At 44.3% G+C, this 20773-nt stretch overlaps 1 protein-coding gene and 1 pseudogene across 1 annotated transcript in view; both read left to right on the forward strand.

Annotated features, from left to right (window-relative positions):
- The window catches only part of LOC147023374 (short transient receptor potential channel 2-like), a 92224-nt gene extending 80088 nt beyond the window's left edge, over positions 1 to 12136 (forward strand). Inside the window, exons 12-14 of the mRNA XM_085888721.1 lie at positions 94 to 163; positions 9540 to 9672; positions 10009 to 12136. Of these exons, the coding sequence (XP_085744847.1) occupies positions 94 to 163; positions 9540 to 9672; positions 10009 to 11417 (1612 nt within the window). The 3' untranslated portion in view covers positions 11418 to 12136. The remainder of the gene's footprint in view (positions 1 to 93; positions 164 to 9539; positions 9673 to 10008) is intronic.
- A 6726-nt stretch (positions 12137 to 18862) lies between these two features.
- Positions 18863 to 19008, forward strand: LOC147023376 (signal recognition particle RNA; annotated as a pseudogene).
- The last annotated feature ends 1765 nt before the right edge of the window (positions 19009 to 20773 follow it).

The raw sequence follows: 20773 nt of genomic DNA on the forward strand, positions 1-20773 counted from the left end.
TATTGTCTTTAATCTTGACAAAAATCTTCGTGATTTTTAATACAGGATTTCATCTTCTTAACATAGATTTGGTCTGTCTGTCTGCAACCATAGGAAATGTTGCCAACGGGGCAGCAAAAACGAGGGTTCGATGTCTTCCATACCAACTCTCAGCCATATAGTTGTAAGTTTTTCTCTGATACCTTCCTCTGCTCCAAGCACGAAATTGTATTATCACATTGAACCAGTAATAACTGCACTGACTTTAAAAAACAGGTGGACAATTGAAAAATAAATACATGCAAAAGAAAACATTACATGATAGATATGTTTCTGATATAACAAATAATAGATGGTTAACAATATCTTCTGGACTTCAAAGTGCATTCTTTTCATTGTATTGTGACGTCCACGGGACTTGAACAGTCCCGCCAACGGAGAATGAGCCGAAACGATGGAGGCGGTTTGTTTATTTATAACCCAAACATGGCGGTTCTAATCGCTCTACCGCAAACGGGACGAGGAAGGTGGCACGAGTCACTTTTCACTGAGTTGATGATGTTTATTCGTTTTTATTATTACCAGAAATAACAAGACTCGGCAAGAAGAGGGATCCGGGGCGATTCGACGGGATGGTGTGGGATCGGGCGTGGGGAAAAACACAGACAATTCCAATGAATATAGAGATCTCAAACCTTCTAAGGCGCAAAGCACACACACACACACACACACACACACACACACACACACACACACACACACACACACACACACACACACACACACACACACACACACACCGTAGCTATTTCTGGTGGTCAGGCTGGACCGTGGTGTGGACGCAACTGTCCCTGGATCGGCGTTGGACGAGCTGGCCTTGCTCTCGTCAGGGGGGCAGGATAAACCGTGGTGCTGGCGACCTCCTGGTCTTGGCCCAAGTCCGCTCACAGCCGCCAGGGAACCAGTTCTGGCGCCAAGTTGCGAGCAGGAGAGGGAGGCAGGTCCGCCCGGCGTTCGACCCCGTACTCTGAGTCAGCAGAACCCCAGAGCCAACCAAGGTGAGGCACGAGGCTCAGCAAGGCTCCAAGACACGATCAAGAACACAATCGAATCAGCACAACAACAAGGATGCTCCCCGCGCAACAGCCTCCCCACCAAAAAAACACGATCTTTTGGTTGTAATCTTCTTCCTCTTCCTTTTCGACCCTGAACAGAACCTTTTTATCCTCCCGTCCTCGTCACTTCCAATCGAGCCGTTTTATTGGCCCACCGCCGTCGTCTTCTGCCAATCGTGATCACGGGGCGGAGCCATCCGCTGCACTGTCCTGTGACATCACGGCCAGTCTTCAGAGAATACCAAAAAGGGGTTTACGCAGATACACTTACCCTATCCCGTGTCCCTATCTAATTACGTGACAATTATCATTTCCCCCCTTGAAGAAATGAACATTTACTAGACAACTTATCACCACTGAATTGCTACTTATTACATCGAGATCCTGGTAAACTCGAACAGCATGGCATACCTAATTAAACATCCTAATTACCCTTTGAATGCATACCCCCCCTCAAACGTAACACTGCCCCCTCCTCTGGTACCGCAGCTCCTGCAAGGTATATCACAGGCGCTACCGTACCAGCCTTAACACTTACTGACTCACACCTAATTAACCTAACGAAATAAAGTAGGAGGGGCAATGGGCAGCGAGTCACAGCGAACTTACCTATCCTGCTTAATGTACTACCCCCTTATGGCCTTATCCTCGCCTAAACAATCATTCATTTTTTTATTTTTTATTTTTTTATTTTATCACATGAGAGCACTGAGCGAAGTTGCACTCCATCTTCTGGATCATCGCTCTTGCCCAGCACTCTTCCAGTGATCTGGGGAGGGGAAACAAAAGGTTCCACAAAAACACAACACTTATACTTTACATTCCTACTCTAAGCCTTAACGACACTATTCACAGGATATTTACACTTGACCGCCTCCCCCAGTGCATGCTAATAGACCCAGCGTTACCTGGGGAGCCATTTTTCAAATTTGTTTGCCCAAAATTATGCGGACATCATGCCCTTGCTGCACATGTCAGGTTGTGCGGGATCGAGTGGGACTCACACATCTTCACAACACTCACACCATGGTCATCATCACATTTCTAGGTCATGGTCCTCATTTTAATCATGCAGGCTGAATCCCGTAGTGGCCGTGGGGTGGGTTACCACAAGATGATGGGGGCATCTCAGGTGCAACCATGCCCACAGGTAAGCTTTAGTCCAACCCAGACGTTTCTCCACCCCGCTCCCTTTGATTCCCTCCCCCTGGTAGCCATCAGCTCTAATCCCGTACAACACTCTGGAAGGGGTCTCACTGGCTCCTCTGGCCTTCCTGGGTCGCCAAGGTCCTACCCGCCTTGGTCGCCCAACCAGACCCTCTCCCAGTTCCCTCCAGACACTGTCACCATTAGCCACCAGGTGGTGAATCTCCTTGAAGGGGGTCGCAATTCACGCTCACCATGAGCTTCAGCAATCCCTGTGGACAAGCACATCATCCCCACCCACAAAACCCACATGACTCCCCCACCCCATCGGCCTTACATGTGACACCTGCATTTCTAACACTTCACCGACCATGACCTTCCCTGTTACCACACCATGTCCAATAAAAAAAAAACAATGTGTGCACCATACATTTCACTTCTTCACTTAAAACAACTCACACAGCACTTCTCACCCGATCCACGCACCAGCCATTGGACAGCCACTCGTGCCCGCTTTGTTTCCAATTACCCACTGTCCCGATTGTCACTCTAAAACCCAGCAGAACTTACAAACCCATGCCAATTTTCCCACAATTCATTTTTTTTTTCACCAAAGGAGGGCACTTCGCCACAATCTCAGCAGCCGAGCATGGCCGTATATGCTCAGCCCAATCTAGTCTCCCCGACCCCCGACAGTGATTTCCGGACCTGACCTATAAAAGGGCATCTCGGATAGACCTGGCGGTTCAGCAGGAGGATTCATCCTCTGAAGCATTTGGGTAATGCCAATTTCTCCCAGCCCCCCTCCCTGATCCTGAATCTCTGCCTGTCGGATCGTCACCGATGGCCTCTCGGGCACCCGACCTGGCCGACTCCACGAGGCCAGCCTGGCAGCGCACTCGGCCGCTCGGTGCACGGTGGGTGGATCCTGTAGCTCCACTAGCGCTCGGACCTCAGGGTCAGGAAGAGCAGCTAAAAATTTCTCTAGTGCCAGTCTGTCCCACGCCTCCACTGTAAGGTCCCGATACACGATCCTGACTGATTGGTAAATGTCCTGTGCCAGCTCCTGCACTGTCTCACCCGGCTTTAATCTGCGGTGCTGGAGCTGGGCCCGCACCAGATCACAGTTCGCTGCAAACCCAAACCGACGGCTCAACGCCTCACAAATGTGGGAGCTGGTCAACATCCCCTCCGCGATCACGTTTAACATATCTGCGGCTGGTCCCCGCAACGTTGCCACCAAATTCCCTGTACGTTCCCGCTCATTCCACCCGTTTAGTCGGGAAATGCACTCAAATTGCGTCAGAAAAGCTACAACGCTCCCTGACCCGTCAAAATTTACCAGGGGGATCACTTTTACGGTGGCCCGCTTCTCAGTTTCTCCCTTGTCCGAATCCAGCCCAGGGATCAAACACCCTTGTGGCTGCGTATCCAATTTCGGAGCCCACTGTGGCCAAAAATGTTTTGTGGTGAGGGTCTCATGGGTCAATTTTGCCTCCTCTTCCAAACGTTGAATGGACCGATTCACCTCTTCCCGCAGGATCTTCTGGGCCCGCACAACCTCCTCCAAGGCTCCGTCGCGAGTTTGTAGCTGCTCCTCAACCAACCCGGACACTCTACTTACAAAAGACGGCTCAACCAGGCCTTTATCCAAGACTTCATCTTGGCTCATAATTTTATCTTGTTCGTCCAAACGAGCCTCCAATCCTTTTACCTCCTCCGCCAAATTCATCCCTTGCTTCCTCAGCTCTCCCCACTCTTCAACTTGCAGCTGCATACGAGCATCCACACAGGCACGATGACGTTCCAGGCTTTCATCCACTTTATCAACCCGAATGTTCGTTGCATCAATTTTATCTACCAATTTTTTTCCGTATATTTTCCCCCTCCAATGTAATTTCTACCTTTGTTTCCTCCAATCTATCCTCGAATTTACTTTGTATTTCCCCCAATTTAACATCCACACACTCCTGCATCTCAGTTTTCATTTTCTCCATCTTTTCCCCAAATTCATCCCTCATTAAATCAATCTGTGCACCCAACTGTACCCCCATTACCCCCAATTGATCTGTCATTTCTGCCATTTGTGCCCCCTGTGCCGTCATTTTTGCCCCCTGTGCTGTAATTGCACTCATTAAACGTTCCAACATTGTCCAGATCGTCATCGTGTCGGTTTCCGGCGCTGCCGGCTCCGTTACGGGCGATGAAGCACGGTCCACGCTCGGAATGGGGGAGGTTCCAACCCTACCCCCGTCTCTCCCTTCTTCCCCCGACTCGCTGCCAGACATGTGGCCTTCCTCCTCAAACATCTGCACATCCGCCATGGTGCAGAAGTCCCGTTTGCCGCCAATTAATTTAAATTTGAAAAATCCCGCCAAAATTTTCCCGCGCTCGCGCGCTTTTCTGTAGTAATTTTATATTCCAATTCGTGGCGAGATTTTAATCCTGGTATATAATTTAGAGGGGTTCGAACATCCAACACCCTGACACCAATGTGACGTCCACGGGACTTGAACAGTCCCGCCAACGTAGAATGAGCCGAAACGATGGAGGCGGTTTGTTTATTTATAACCCAAACATGGCGGTTCTAATCGCTCTACCGCAAACGGGACGAGGAAGGTGGCACGAGTCACTTTTCACTGAGTTGATGATGTTTATTCGTTTTTATTATTACCAGAAATAACAAGACTCGGCAAGAAGAGGGATCTGGGGTGATTCGACGGGATGGTGTGGGATCGGGCGTGGGGAAAAACACAGACAATTCCAATGAATATGGAGATCTCAAACCTTCTAAGGCGCAAAGCGCGCGCACACACACACACACACACACACACACACACACACACACACACACACACACACACACACACACACACACACACACACACACACACACACACACACACACACACACACACACACACAACGTAGCTATTTCTGGTGGTCAGGCTGGACCGTGGTGTGGACGCAACTGTCCCTGGATCGGCGTCGGACGAGCTGGCCTTGCTCTCGTCAGGGGGGCAGGAGAAACCGTGGTGCTGTCGACCTCCTGGTCTTGGCCCAAGTCCGCTCACAGCCGCCAGGGAACCAGTTCTGGCGCCAAGTTGCGAGCAGGAGAGGGAGGCAGGTCCGCCCGGCGTTCGACCCCGTACTCCGAGTCAGCAGAACCCTAGAGCCAACCAAGGTGAGGCACGAGGCTCAGCAAGGCTCAAAGACACGATCAAGAACACGATCGAATCAGCACAACAACAAGGATGCTCCCCACGCAACAGCCTCCCCACCAAAAAAGCACGATCTTTTGGTTGTAATCTTCTTCTTCTTCCTTTTCGACCCCGAACAGAACCTTTTTATCCTCCCGTCCTCGTCACTTCCAATCGAGCCGTTTTATTGGCCCACCGCCGTCGCCTTCTGCCAATCGTGATCACGGGGCGGAGCTATCCGCAGCACTGTCCTGTGACGTCACGGCCAGTCTCCGGAGAATACCAAAAAGGGGTTTACGCAGACACACTTACCCTATCCCGTGTCCCTATCTAATTACGTGACAATTATCATTTCCCCCCTTGAAGAAATGAACATTTACTAGACAACTTATCACCACTGAATTGCTACTTATTACATTGAGATCCTCGTAAACTCGAACAGCATGGCATACCTAATTAAACATCCTAATTACCCTTTGAATGCATACCCCCCCCCCCTCAAACGTAACAGTATTATATACCTCAAGTCAGCCTATCATCCTTCTGAAGTCAGCAAAATGAGTACCAGCATGCTGGTAACGGGGGTATTGCTTCAGCGGCATAGCCATGCCCCCAGAAAATGATGCAGCCAAGCAGCCACAGACTGCATATGAAGAAATAAAATTAAAAATAGCTCGAGTGAGAATCAAATGGTGCATAGTGCATTCACAATGTAAAGGCAAGCACACACATTATTTCAAGGCCTTTATAAATGCACAGCATGCACATGGTGAGGAATTGAAGCTCAAATCAGATTTCATAAAAAGATGAACATGGAATTGAAATTCATTCTCACTTCTTGCTTGATAATTATATTTTGATGAATGCACACCCAATGCTCTTTTCCTCATCTGTCCATGCATTTTTGAAGCCACAAAAAAAAAAAAACCTCGCAAGTTTTGGTTCGCGGGTGCCAGCAGTGACCACTATTTTCGTTGTCTGTGTGTCTGTCTGTCTGTTTGTGACTCTCTCCAGAGCATAGCTCCGTGACGTTTGATGCGATCTTGATGAAACTTGGACTCAAGCTTGATATCATAGTCTAGTTGTGTCTTTTTGTATGAGGGGCTTCCCACGCCCCTTGTGGGCGGAGCCACGCCCACTTGAATTTTTTTCTCGCAATTTCATTTCCTAGAAGCTGTGCTTAATGTCCATAAGTACAACATATAAAAAATCCGATTTGATTTGGTCAATTTTGATGGAAGAAATAGGTTTTTACGGTAGGGCTTCCTCAAACTCAATTGTACCATTCGTGGCATTGTTCAATCATGCCCACGAACCATCGTCGCCTCCCAGCTAGTTATTTATATTCTCTAACCAGATAGGCCAAAGTATTCGGCCTTTCCGAGCTATTCACTCACTTTTCCCCCATGTGACTCACATTCAAGAAGCAGTTTATTAAATAATAGATTGCTTACAGTATAATACACATAATTTTAGGTTCCGTTTCCATGCTTATTATCTGCTCACTGGGTATGAGCACCTGTCCAATGATTAATTACATTTTTTTCAGACAAATTAAGATACATTAACAACATCTGACATTCATTTTGCCAATTTCACTGATTTTTTTTTCTTTAAGGAGTACATACTTTATAAACGTCACACAAATGCACATTACAGAAGGGAGGGATCACTAGTAATGCTACAAAAATCGTCCTTCAGTGGCTTGACATCTCCTGAGGTCAAAAACAGTGGGGTTGGGGTTAAATAAGCTGCAGAAACTTCACAGAAGAGCAAGGTAGAATTGACAGTGGGATAAACATCAAGGGGTTGAAACGAACAAAAAGGGAGGAGGGGAAAGAAACACAAACTAGATATCTGCAATCACAAAGCAATCGCCAAAGGTGAGACCATGCCTGGTGTTGGCTTAATGGTGAGGGTGGTGGGTTTGGATCCTCGGATCATAATTTCAAATCCCTCTCGGCTGTTGAATTAATACCAGGTGGGGTTTACTCTGCCTGTCATCCTTCGGCAAAATGAGGGCCAGCTTGCTGATTTCCTGTGTCGGAGTGGCGACCCGTCCAGAATTGTGCCCAATAGCCAAGGAGACTGCTTAGGCCTAAGTCACATTTGCCACGGCGGCCATGGGGTCTCCAAAATCTATGGCCACTAGCAATTATACGGCGGCCACAGTATTTCCACGGTCACACAATGTAGCAGTCACATATGTTTTTATTTTTCGGGGAGCCGCACGGCGTATTTATAAATTGTGGAGACCGAAAACGTGCGGTTGCCGTACGGTCTCTGATTTGATGTCGCACGGTGACCTTAAGGGGACCCTGCAGCGGCCATATAATTTTCAAGGCAGACGCAAGGTAGCTTCAAGGTGCCCGCAAGGCGACCGCAGGGGGGCCCTAAGGCGAACGTGCGGCCAGACGGACGGTAACGAGTGGGTTCATTTTTATTTTATTTTTTTTACCAGTTTTTTTTTTCGGCTTGTCGAATTGCTATGGCGAACGTAGAAATGAAAAAATTTATAACTCCGCGTTATAATTCCACGGCGACCCCTACGGCCTGTAAAAGATAGCCAAACGGCGTAGGGCCACCCTGAGGCCACCGCAGAAACTCTGCGGCCGCCGCACGTTTCTGTCAATTCAGAGGACGTACGGCCGCCGTATCCTCGCTGTAGAGCAAATGTGACTTAGGCCTTAGGCAACACCAACGCTCTGCACAGAGTATGGTCCCAATGGATGGCTGGAAAGGTGAGACTGGGGGAGGCTTACCCTTGGCAATCGCCCGTGACTTACCCTTGACCCATGATCCAATGATAGCCATATATTTTTGGGACCACCATATTGACCTTGACCTTCAACATTTAGGGATAGAGTGTAAATGAAGAAAATGTGTTCCCATCTTCAATCTACCCACAAAACTCAACATGAAAATAAGAGGAAAATTATTCAAGTTATGATCAAAAACGTGTTTTTTGTTAATTCGATCACAATCCGAAAAAGTAGGTCAAGCACGTAAATCAAAAATCACGTGCACAACATCAGTGCAGGTACACTATTATGTTGCAAGAACATCTTGGAAGGCCAAGTGGTATTTGAGATTCTATATTGTCAAAATTGAGCGATGGGAAAAAAGAACAAAAAACTTTTTTTTTTCAGACCACCAGTTGATCTTTACTTTTAACTCAGAGGGGTATGATGTCAATTAACTGTAAATGTGCCTTGCTCTGGGCTATCTAGAAAGGGCAATTTCATTCCAATCGGACAAATCTTTGTCAAGTTATGGAAAAAAAAATTAAAATGTCTACAATTTGCTCATGACCTTAAAATTAGGTCAAGGCCAAAAAATGTCAACCTCACATACTTTCTACTCCCATTGTTGATGCAAAATTTAATTCCAAAAGTCCCAGCCAGCTCCAAGATGCAGCATGGAAATTGGCAGTAAAGGAAGAAAAAAAACAAACCTAAATGGTCGTTTAGTACTCCGAGAGGTCGAAGAAACTCCGTGGTACCATTCAAAATTGTCGGCAGAAATTGTAGAAAAAAAAACCCAACAGCAGCTGAAAGGATTCCCCTATCCTATAGAGATATAGTGCACTGCAAAGCACTATCACTATCCCAGAGCATTCTACTTTGTACGTAAATCTGCAGCAGCTGTCGGTTTATCAGGTAGAGTCATTCGTGAAAATCGACGAAATACAGCACAAATTGTAATCGATGAATCCTTTTGAGGAAATTATGAGGTCTGCCTCCTAAAGGCTTCGAAAGACTTGCGAGGACCAAATTATGAGCAGTCAAAGGATACGATACATTTTAGAAACCTCTCGCACACTGCAAGTTCAGCAGTCATTGGACTTTTTCAGGCATCCGTGTGCTAAGGCACTCTCTGCTCCCCACCCTCAACCCCGGACCCTCCTGGCAAAAGTCAGGGGTGACAATTGCAACCCTCCCACTCCACCACTCCTGCATCTCTGCCTGTGGTTGAATAAGGTGGGATTAAGATGCAATAACCACACTGGGCCAAACGCACCTCTTCATGGGTCCTCGTGTTTCATGATGCAAACAAGTATAAAATTAAAATGTGACATACAATGATTCATCTTCAACAGGACCACGATGATGGCCCTGGGGAAGGAGGACCTGGTGAACCGAAAGAGGAATATCGGATGGTGATGATGAAAAAGCTCGTGCAACGATATATTGATATGGCTCGGTCCGAGTTTGAGGAGAACAAGAGAAAAGGTTTGTAGCACTTGCATTTAGTCGCATGACATACCCATCCAGAGTAAATAGTGGTTGTTGAATCGTTTCCATACCACTTCATTGTAGTTTGTGTTTGACTTTCACTGTAACATGCTGCAATTCATATACACCTTTCAGAGGAACACGATGTGAACCGTATTGTCCATTTGTAGATTTATCAAGGTCAAATCCAAAGTTCCTCCTCTGACTACATTATTATGGGGTACAGTCTCAAGTAGACATTCCAATGACACTGAGTGAACTCTCTGGAATGATCATAAAAATAGTTATTAAGCAGTGCATATGTTTACTCTGATGGTTATCTCACCCTGGCAGACTTGGGATACCGCATTGGCGAAGTGAAGAAGGTACTTGGCCGGATGCAAGCAGACCTCAAGAATATCCGGAAAACCTTGAACCCTGGGAGTTCCATAGAGTCTGCAGCTCTCTTCAAAATGGCTGAACACCACATATTAAACTCGAAAGTAGCTTCCACAGCAACTGCAGAAACTGATCCTGAACAGGTAGCCAATCCCTCCAGCAAGCCTAGTTCCAAAAATGGCTCTCTTCGAGTCGTCATGCACTCACAACAGACTGCAAACGAAGAAGAGGTAGTACCACCACCTGAGAAGCATAATGAAAATGAGTTTCCACTGCCTGATGAAGCTGGCATTGAACCACCAGACGTCCCTGGATATGATGATTTAATGTCGGATGGTGAACATCCAGCTGATGAAGAGACAGCAGAGAATGAAGAAAAAAGCATCAATTCAGTAAATGCTTCAGACGAAGGAAGTGGTTTGGCAGAGGAAGCTATCGAGGAAGATGTCAATGATCAAGTCGAGAAAAATGAAGAAAAAAGCATCCATTCAGTAAATGTTTCAGATGAAGGAAGTGGTTTGGCAGAAGAAGCTGTGAAGGAAGATGTCAATGATCAAGTATTGACAGCAGTTGCAGACGATACTGACATTGAGCAAGTTGCAAAGGTGGAAGGTGATGTAAAAATGCCAGATACTTCAGAAGGTGACAATGTAGGAACACAGGACATTGAAGGGGTGGGGGAGAAAGCAAAAGATGTTATTAAACCTACAAATGATGATGATGGACGAGCAACAGATATCTCTAAGGTGGAGCATGACAACCAGAAGTTAGATTATGAAGCCACACCTGTGCCCCCCCGCCTGGCAATCCCGAAGCGTTTAGCTCCACAACCAACAGCAGAATTTCAAACAATGGTGTCCAAGATGATGCAGAATCGTCAGAAGGCCCCAGCACCTCCACCACCCCTAGTTCTTCCAGCACCTCCAGATCTTACAGCACCTCCAGCTTCTCCAGAAGTACAATCAGCAGAGAGTTCATCTGAGGACAGTCCAGTGGAAGAAACGATTTTACAAGAGGCTGTCAAAAACGTTTGTTTGGGTGATGTTATGCGTGCAGTGGCATCTGCACATGGTGAGACCAATGTAGTCTCCGGGAGAAACAACAATTTGTCTCAGGATGCTGTTTCAGTTACCTCTAGCTCCAGAAAGCGTCCAGCACCACAACCTGGTTCATTCTTCAAAAACAAACCAAGCAAAGAATTTCAGAGCCTTGTAAGCAAGCTCATTGAAAATCGAAAGCCTTCTGCAGAAGATGCCAAAAAAGAGATTTCTGAAGGCAACAGCTCAAAAAAGGATTCAATAGAAGTAGTTTCAGAAACCACACAAGCTGCAGAAATCACATCCAGGGAATTTGATAAACAATAAGCTTGTAAAAATGTGGAACAGTTAACAAAAATTGCTTCCAAAATGTCCAAGTACCATTGAAATAGGAGCATTCAGATAAAGTATTTCAAATAATCTCACCTGACAACAACGTCCAACAACTCGTATCTGGGCACCTGGGTTGCGATTATGGGAAAACTTCCAACATTGGTTTGAGGTTCTGAAGATGAAAAGAACAAATGCTTTCCATTCACAAAAAAAACCTCATTCTTCAATATCCATTCATTGGACCATACTCTGTGCAGAGTGTTGGTACTGCTTAAGCAGTCTCCTTGGCTATCGGGAACAATCCTGGACGGGTCGCCACTCCGACACAGTATACCAGCATGCTGGCACTCATTTTGCCAACCTCGGAAGGATGACAGGTTGAGTTGACCCCACCTGGTATTAATTCAACAGCTGAGTGGGGTTTGAACTCAGGACCCTCAGATTCCAAGCCCACCACCCAAACCATTGAGCCAATACCAGGCATATTCTTCAATATGGTCTTTAGGATTTTAATTTGTTAAATCCTGTAAAGTACCATTCACTATCACTAACAAATCGCACAATTGAAGGAATTTGATTTCTATACCCAGTATCTAATTTAACTTGTCGCATCTCTGATTACTGGGATATTAACGGGAGAAGGGTGCTGAGAAATAATACTGGTGAAAAATAATCGGTAATCATGGTTTTCAGTAAATGGTACAACCTCTTTATTCCCGATTGCTTGACTGTTCTTTTGGGTTACTAACCTATCGTAGATCAAGCAGTTGTAATGCAGATATTGAAGGTTATTTCTTCTTTCGGGAAGATTTATTTGATTGTCCTCAAAGCCTTATGGAAAGGTCTGATCAGACACACAGTCAAAGTACACACACACATAAAAAAAATAATGGAGAAATGAAGGACTTGGGAATTAAATACAAGCCTTTTTTATTATTTACAGGTGTGATGCTCATGGAAGAGTGAAGTAGAACTGACAATGGGACAAACATCAAGGGAACAAATGAACAGGAAAAGAGGGAAGGGAACACTGAAGCAAGCAAGTAAAATTAAGATGGTTGAGCTAGGAAAGGTTATGGGGGGGGGGGGGGTAATGAAAATCATGAGTCAGAATACGCTGCTTTCAAAATGACAATCCTCCCCAAAATGCTCGGTGTCCATGCGCAGAAACCCCAGGAAACTGCAGAATTTGGGGCGAAAATCTAGCGTGTGTCTCAGTTGAGGATTATCATCTGAAATGGCTCACAAAGCTTGAAGCCAAAAAATACTTGGAAAAGTACCTGAAAGAACAGGCTGTGCTTCTGCACAATAAAAGACTTGGAGAACCTTCTCAGCTCATCAAACGGGAAGCTGCTTGGAGTACATAATCCTGACCATATGGGCCGGTGCAAGGCCTGAGTGGATGGGCACGTGCTACAAAAACCCCCTGATGGATCGTTACAAATGAATGGACTGTGTATCTGGATTAGGTGCTTCTGAACACCGATGGGAAGGACATATCTGGGGCTTGTAAATGTACAGGGTAAGTTTAAAATGATGATATTTACCATCAATGCTGTTGGGAGGTGGGTGCTGAGGGAGTTGTGGGGCTGTTATATATATATATATATATATATATATATATATATATATAAATATATATATATATATATATATATATATATTTATATATATATATATATATATATATATATTATTTGTTTGGTTCCTGGACCACAAGAGAACAACTAGATTTTTGCATCTATTGCTAAATGTTGAAGCGTGTGTGTGTTTTATATACATGGCCGACGATGTAATGTACTAACTCGACACCTCTCATCCATGGATATTTCTCGTATTCCTATATTCCCGTGAGTCTGATTTGCAGTCAGGAACAGAACAGTTATGGTTAACCATTAAGAAATTGTCACTCTTTCATGTAAATTCTGAAAATTATGTTTAAAAGGCATTTGAGTTAGAGGTCGTGCTCGTAATAACAGGTTAAAAGTACCCGACGCGCCAAACCGAGTCAGTGTAAACACACACACAGTGCATGCACAAAAGGCCCCATTTAGCATTCATACGTAATTTCAAAAGTCGCGTATTGGGGAAGACGAGAGATGGTGGTGTACTGCTTGCTTGAAGCCCTGGTGGGAGGAGCGAGACAGAACAGCCTCTGGAAGGTGGTTCCATAGATGGGAGAAGTGAGAATATACAATTTGAGGTGTGCAGTCAACTTGGATTTTGGAAGTATAACCAGGAGAGGGAGTTACTGGAAGAATGTGTGCATCCTGCAGTTGATGGGGAGGGTCAGAGGACTGAGAGCAGATGGAACAATGTTGGAGAATATATGGTATAAAACAGAGACCTTCAGCCTCATTATGAGAGGTGCTAATACTTTTAAATGTCAGAGAATCCAGGAAAGACACATAATGCTGGGGTGTCAGCCCATATAAATTGGGAGCAACACTCCATTGAGCTACAGACAGACAAAGGCTTTGCATACGAGGTGTGTTCAAAAAGTATCCAACCTTAATTTTTTGTGCGTAAACAAATGAAGCTCGGGAGGCGTGGTTTGGTGCACGTATGTAGGCGATCCTAATCCGTATGCGTGAATATTTTCCCGCCTGCAGAAGCTGTCAGTCACCGACAGAGCGCCGATGAGTGAGGAAGTGTAAGTGAGCGCCGTCGGATTTTCATTTTTGACAAAATGACGGATCACTGTGGTCTCATCGCCAGTGATCACTGTGTTGAAGAAGTTGGGATCGCTGTTCACAGTCTCCAGCATGTCCTGTGCGATCTCCAAACGGAGTTGCTTCTGCTCGATCGTTATCAGCTTTGGCACGAACTTCGCTGAGATTCTCCTTCAGCCCGAATCCTCAGTCACAATGGAATGAACGGATCCAATGCTGACGCCTGCCTCGTCTGCAAGTTCTCTGATCGTGATTCGATGATCCTGCATCAGCAGGGTCCTCACTTGGTCAATGACGATCTCATTTTGGGATGTTGAGGGCCTACCAGAACGTGCTTCACTTTCCACTGATGTGCGACCATCTTTGAAGCGGTTGTACCACTCTTTTATCTGTGTGGTGCCCATTGCTTCGTTCCCGAAGGCCTGTTGAATCTTGCGTTTCCACTTGGGAATCGCCAAGCTTTACACAAAATTTGATGCATTAGCGTTGTTCAAGTTTTTCCGTCATTTTGTCAAAAACGAAAATCTGACGGCGCTCACTTTCACTTCCTCACTCATCGGCGGTCTGTCGGCGACTGACAGCTTCTGCAGGCGGGAAAATATTCACGCATATGAATTAGGATCGCCTACATACGTGCACCAAACCACGCCTCCCTAGCTTCATTTGTTTACGTACCAAAAATTAAGGTTGGATACTTTTTGAACACACCTCGTATACGAGTGGCTATGATTTTCCAAAGAAAGCCTTGGATCGACGGACAACGCCCGGTCTGCAGCTGGCTTTTGAGGCCAGCTTTGCTATGTGATCGCCCCAGGAAAAGTCATGACTGATGGTGAGGCTGAGAATTTCAAGAGACTGAACCTCTTCCAGTGGATTACCATGAAAATAGGTGGGTTCGTTTGATAATCATTCTGGAGTGAAAGGGTAGGACTATGCAATTCTCCATGATTGAAGGACATGTTCTATTGATCAGACCAGTGTCTATAATCATTTCAAAATCAGCAGAGATGCAGCTGCAGTCTGCCAAGCAAAGGGAAGGGGCACTGCACTGTATGACATATTGTAGAGTCGTCCATCAAGTCACCTTGCATAGTCTTTAACAATGATGCTGCTATCCTGTTGAGATCATTTTGAAAACAAATGAACCTTATTTGTGTCCCATTCTCAATATTATCGAATTATATGCTTTTGGCAATCTGCTTTTGACAAGCACAAGACAAAATAATGAACTTATTTTCACATTTAATTTTTTTTTCCTTTTGTGCGGTTGATAATTGTGGTTCATTGCGTCACGTATGGATTATCCTGCTCTGGTAAAGTTCCATGAAGAATGCTTGCTCTTCGTCCATTAAATTATTTATTTTGTCGTACATCAATAACATTGTATTTAATATAAAAATGTAGATTTAAAATAAAATAATCAAAGTTGATATAATGAAATGAACACACTCAGACTAACTTTTAAAGAGTGAACAATTCCTGGTGCTGTTAAATGTATTTGTAAGGGGAAAGCACAGGTGTGACAGTAACGACTTTGGAATTAATAATTAAATAAATGGTCGTATATGTGGTGACAGTTAATGTATTCCTCCACAAAACATTTATGCCTCACCATTAATGCTACAAAAATGGCATCAAATTATTGATTAATGAACGGACTTGTGACAACGACCAAGTTTACGAATGAATTAGTTTATATATATAATGGAGTATGTACTCCAAGTATGTATGAAAGTTTACAAGCCAGAAAAAAAACGAACACATGATTGTTGTTGATGTGATTTATTTACGGGACACAGATGAGTTGCAAACCTCTGACAGAGATCAATGCTGAATAATTACATATCCATTTCACTCGATCCTAACCAAGTAACACTGCATTGTGGCAAATGTTTTCACATCGGAATCTGATGCGGAAGTAACAATCTCAGTACCTGGCAGCAATCACTGCCTCGAGGTGTTCGCGCAGTACTCTGGGAAGTTTGAAATGGACTGTGTAGATGGGTTAAGCAAATATAATCGGTCCTGTGTGGGAGTCCTAATCCTGGAATGTCCACTTCGTCTATCTCGTTGGTCCAGTGGTTTGGTAACGTCTTCTGAAGGCAAACAGTTCCTCTCCTCATGTTAGAGCCTTGCGATATGGTAAATGGAAGACTCTGCTTGAAGGTGTCCAAAGCTTTGATTCTTCTCATTATCTGACATACGTGGCATTGTAATGGATTGTTACCTATGTCACCGGACGACGACAGAGGTGATGTTTTTACCCTTGTTTGTCTGTGAGTTGGATATCTCAAAAAGTTGTGGACGGATTTGGATGACACTTGGTGGACAGCTTGGGTGTGTGACAAGAATGAATCGATTCGGATTTGGTGACGATCCAGATCTGAGAATTTTTAAAAAGTGATTCTTCACCATTGAGAGAAGGGCCAAAAACGATATAGCACGATATTTCAGAGTTGTGGATAGGTTATGGCAAAACTTGGTGGATGAGTTGGGTAGATGACAAGAACAAGCAGATTAGAATCTGGTTCAGGTCCAGATGCAGATCTGGCCTATCAGTGGACTACAAAACATAAAAAGTTGAGCCTGATGTGGAGGTATGTGCTCTCCTGAGTGTCGTTCCAGTTAAAGAATATAATCAGTGTGTAGTTTGGATGATCCACACATTGGTGTCTCAGAAAGACTCAAATTTGCTCAAAATGCCTCGTGTCACATTTTAAACCCTAAGGGTTTTCTTATATTCGAGTCAACCCCTCAGATCACCTCATTTAATTTGCATGTGCTTAATCATTATTGCATGAGGCATTTATTAGTGACGTGTTCTGTACATCCCTCGTGCCAAAAAGTCACTTGGAACGAACGCTGGAACAGTCCAACCATTACATTATCAATTCTATCTGTTCAGTTTTTTTTTTTTAATGGCAGAGCACAGATATATATATATATATATATATATATATATATATATATATATATATATATATATATATATATATATATATATATATAAAATCAAAACCCCTGGTGTTTCCTCACGTCGTTCCAATAACAATTTGAGTGTACCTCATACACAGGTGCTGTTGAAAATTGAATTTACAGCACCAATCCAACAGTTTATACTTTATCGTCTGGCCGGGAATCAAACCCAAACTAGCCAGCTTAAAGAAAAATGCACTTCCTCAGCAATGTCCTGTTTGGAGTTCAAATACAGATAACAAATATAATTACCACTTTTAATCCTCGATGAAGATAACCTTAAACATCGAGATTATTATAATGTTCGTCTATGGCATAGAACAAATTGAAGTGAAATTGCAATACAAACTACACTTTATGAATACAGTACATGTGTTGTGAAGAAAATTTCAAACTTTCTCCGATCCTCGTCTCATCACCACTGGCACACATGATGCTCCACATTGGCTCCAATTATGGTTTCACTCATATCTTCAGAAACTCGTGTTTATATTAATGACTTTATTTATCACATTTGAGTTTTATGGAACAGACATGTTTAAAAAAAAATTTAAAAATGTATTTATCATGTTTACTTGTAATAAAAGGCAATAAAAGTAACCAAACGCACATGATCAAATGTTTATGATGATGGTATTTACAGAAATTACTCTCTATTGCAGCATACTCAGAATTTTAAGGAGTTAAGCAAATCCCCAATCTGTTGACTGAGATGTTGGCTGGAATTTCAAATTTAACCCAGGTAGTAGGCTACCTACACAAATTGGTCTACTCTTCGAAAATACATTGTGGAGTACACACATGGAAACCCAGACGTTGAGATAACAACCAAGAGGAAGCCCATCCCCATACCACTGTTACCTTGTTTACATTGATTTTTAAGGATGGCTTCCTCTGGTTGAAACCTGCAAATGGAGATAACTAGTAGTCCATGAGCCAGACACGAGTTGGCCACAAGAAAGGGGGACTAAAAGCCACCGTATTTTCCAGTTAGGTTGTCTGTAGTAAATAAAGAAATGTGCTGGACATCTCGAAAGAGTAGCGAAACACCATTTTGGCAGCCATATTGAAAAATGGCTGCCTCATTTGATCAAATTTCTGAAAATTGACTATAACTTTACAATAGCTGATCTGAAGCATACACAATCCTTAACAAGATATGTTAAGTATAAAATTTGTCACAAGCGAGTATCGCTTTTGTAAATATTTGTCCATTGGATTCCGAAATAATTGAAAAAAATGTCAATTTGCATTTTTCTCACACAGTTTTCTACACCTGGCATAAATATTTATGTTATTTGACATGCAGATATAAGGAAAGTATGAGCTCTAATGCTGTTCTTCACGTTTCAGATAATTACTCACATACTGATGTCGATGTCTTTTCATTCGTCATCACTACCTGACGAGTCCTGCTAGTCATGCTCTGGCTTCTCATCATCACTGGCCATGTTGGAGCAAGTATGCAACTTGAACGCTACTGTACATTTCACGTCATTAATGATATATGAGCAGTTAGTTGTCCGACGAGAGCTAGCACACTTGCACGCCATCAAACTGAGAACAACTTTGGGAGCAGGGGATCCTGTCATCCACTGGATAACGAGGCTGCCATCTTCACTTGTTGTCCATCATTGCCCTTGACTGGGGTTAGAAATAACTAGTGAATTGACTAAACTCCTTTGCCATATGGCCACCTGGTAGTTGGATGTACCTGTGTGCTGTAGAAGTGTGTCTTCACGCCTGTACCTAATCTTGTTTAGAACAAAATAGTCACAACACTATGTATATCCCGGGCGTAGTGGCGTGCGCCTGTAATCCAGCTACTCGGAGGCTTGGGTTGGAGGATCGCTTGAGGACGGGTGCTCTGCTCTGCGCTGGGCCGCGCTATGAGAGGGTGTAGGGCAGCCCGGCATCATGGCGAAACCCAATCCATATCCCTGTGTCGTAAGAGGCGACCAGGGTTGCGTCAGGAAGGGCATCCGGCGTAAAACCTATGCCAAATCAGTATGCGGATCATAACGGATGATCTGCTGTGGCGACCCCTAACGGGAGCAGCCGAAAGAAGAAGAAGTCACAACACTATGTATGGAAAAGCTGGAAAACGTCGAGTTTGACACTACCTCCCATTCATCTCAATGGTGCTTGCACATGACAATATTGACAGGAAAGAGGAAGTCCTAAGTGGAGCAAGAAACTCACATCTTGTCAATGGTATCATTGTTCAACCAACATCCTCATTGTGTGTGCCACCAAAATCAGTCACGACTGCCTCCACGAAAGATAAGAAGCACACAATAATGGCACCGGGTGCGCAAGTGCCAAGAAAGGTTCTTGGGAAAAAGAACAGTCCACCCGCAATCGTACTACCACACCTGGCTGCAATGCATGCGAGTGCAGCACTGAGAGCATGTCAACAGACTTGTGGATCTTGGTGTGCGTGTATGACACATCTGAGAATACGAGTTATTGGACAGGATTCAACATTCTAACGAGAGCACAAAAGTGATGGCAGATGCGATAGGATACCTGCCTACAATTAACGCACCCACAACTGAATTATCAATCATCCAGGAAATCTTGTGACAGTCCATTTATATCCAGTCACTTCTCCATCTTGAGAGTATTGCAGTTGTCTTGGATCAGGCACTGCATGCAAAGGCAACAGAAATTGCATGGAAACATCTGGAAAGGTATGGGGAAATTGTGCTGATGATGGGGAACTTCCATATGATCTTCAACTTGATGTCTACAGTTGGTAAGATGTTTGGGGATGCTGGACTTTGAGATTTGGCTGTGGAATCAGTTGTCATTGCAGTTGAATCAATCAAGTTTCTTGAGGGGAAACAGTACAACCCCGCTGTCCGTTTTCACAAGTTGACATGGTCAGACTTTGGAGAATGGTTGGAAACCAACCATGCTGAAGATCTGCCAAAGTTGAATGACTATTTGGGTTGTGTCTGAGCTTCACCAGAACATTTGTTACACCACACATGATGCTGCTGTCACGAACAAATCCTGCCGGACGATTCTTGACCTGTTTCTCACTGACGTGAAAGTTTTATGACACAACAGAGGTCAACTTGTATCATTTTGGATGACATACATAGAGATGGTTGATATTCTACTTGGATTGCTGCATGCTGACAGAGGTGGACTGGTCTCTCCATCTTTTGTGCATCCAAAGCATGATTCATTGGTGTTTTGCCATGGACAAATCCTTGATAGGACTTTATCCGTGGACTGGATGTGACACCCCCCACCCCCCCCCAAATGCATTTGCCAGACAAGGAAAAAATGAAGGTTTTGAAAATCATTCTGCATAATCAGAAGTTCATAGATGTCCTCGCATCACTAGGAACATTACCAATGACGTTTCTGCATCATCCAGCAGTTTATTTATCAACTTTACTGCCACAATACCAAAGTGACTAAAGTTAATGAACTCAGATACCAAATGTTCCGCAGCACATGAGGGGGCTCGAATCAGCACAGCTTCCACCATGTGAGGACATGCTCCGACAGCACACACGTCGATCCAACTCCCAGGCCATATGGCGACGGAGTTTGGTCAATTTGCCAGATATTCCGAACCCCAGTCAAGGGCACAGATGGATAAGTGAAGATGGCAGCCTTGTTATCTAGTGGATGACAGGATCCCCCACTCCCGAAGTTGTTCTCAGTTTGATGTCATGCAAGGGT

The sequence above is a fragment of the Eptatretus burgeri genome, chromosome 7 (genome assembly GCF_056783735.1).
Source record: "Eptatretus burgeri isolate ZD-2024b chromosome 7, Ebu_testis_v1, whole genome shotgun sequence".
NCBI classification, from domain to species: domain Eukaryota; kingdom Metazoa; phylum Chordata; class Myxini; order Myxiniformes; family Myxinidae; genus Eptatretus; species Eptatretus burgeri.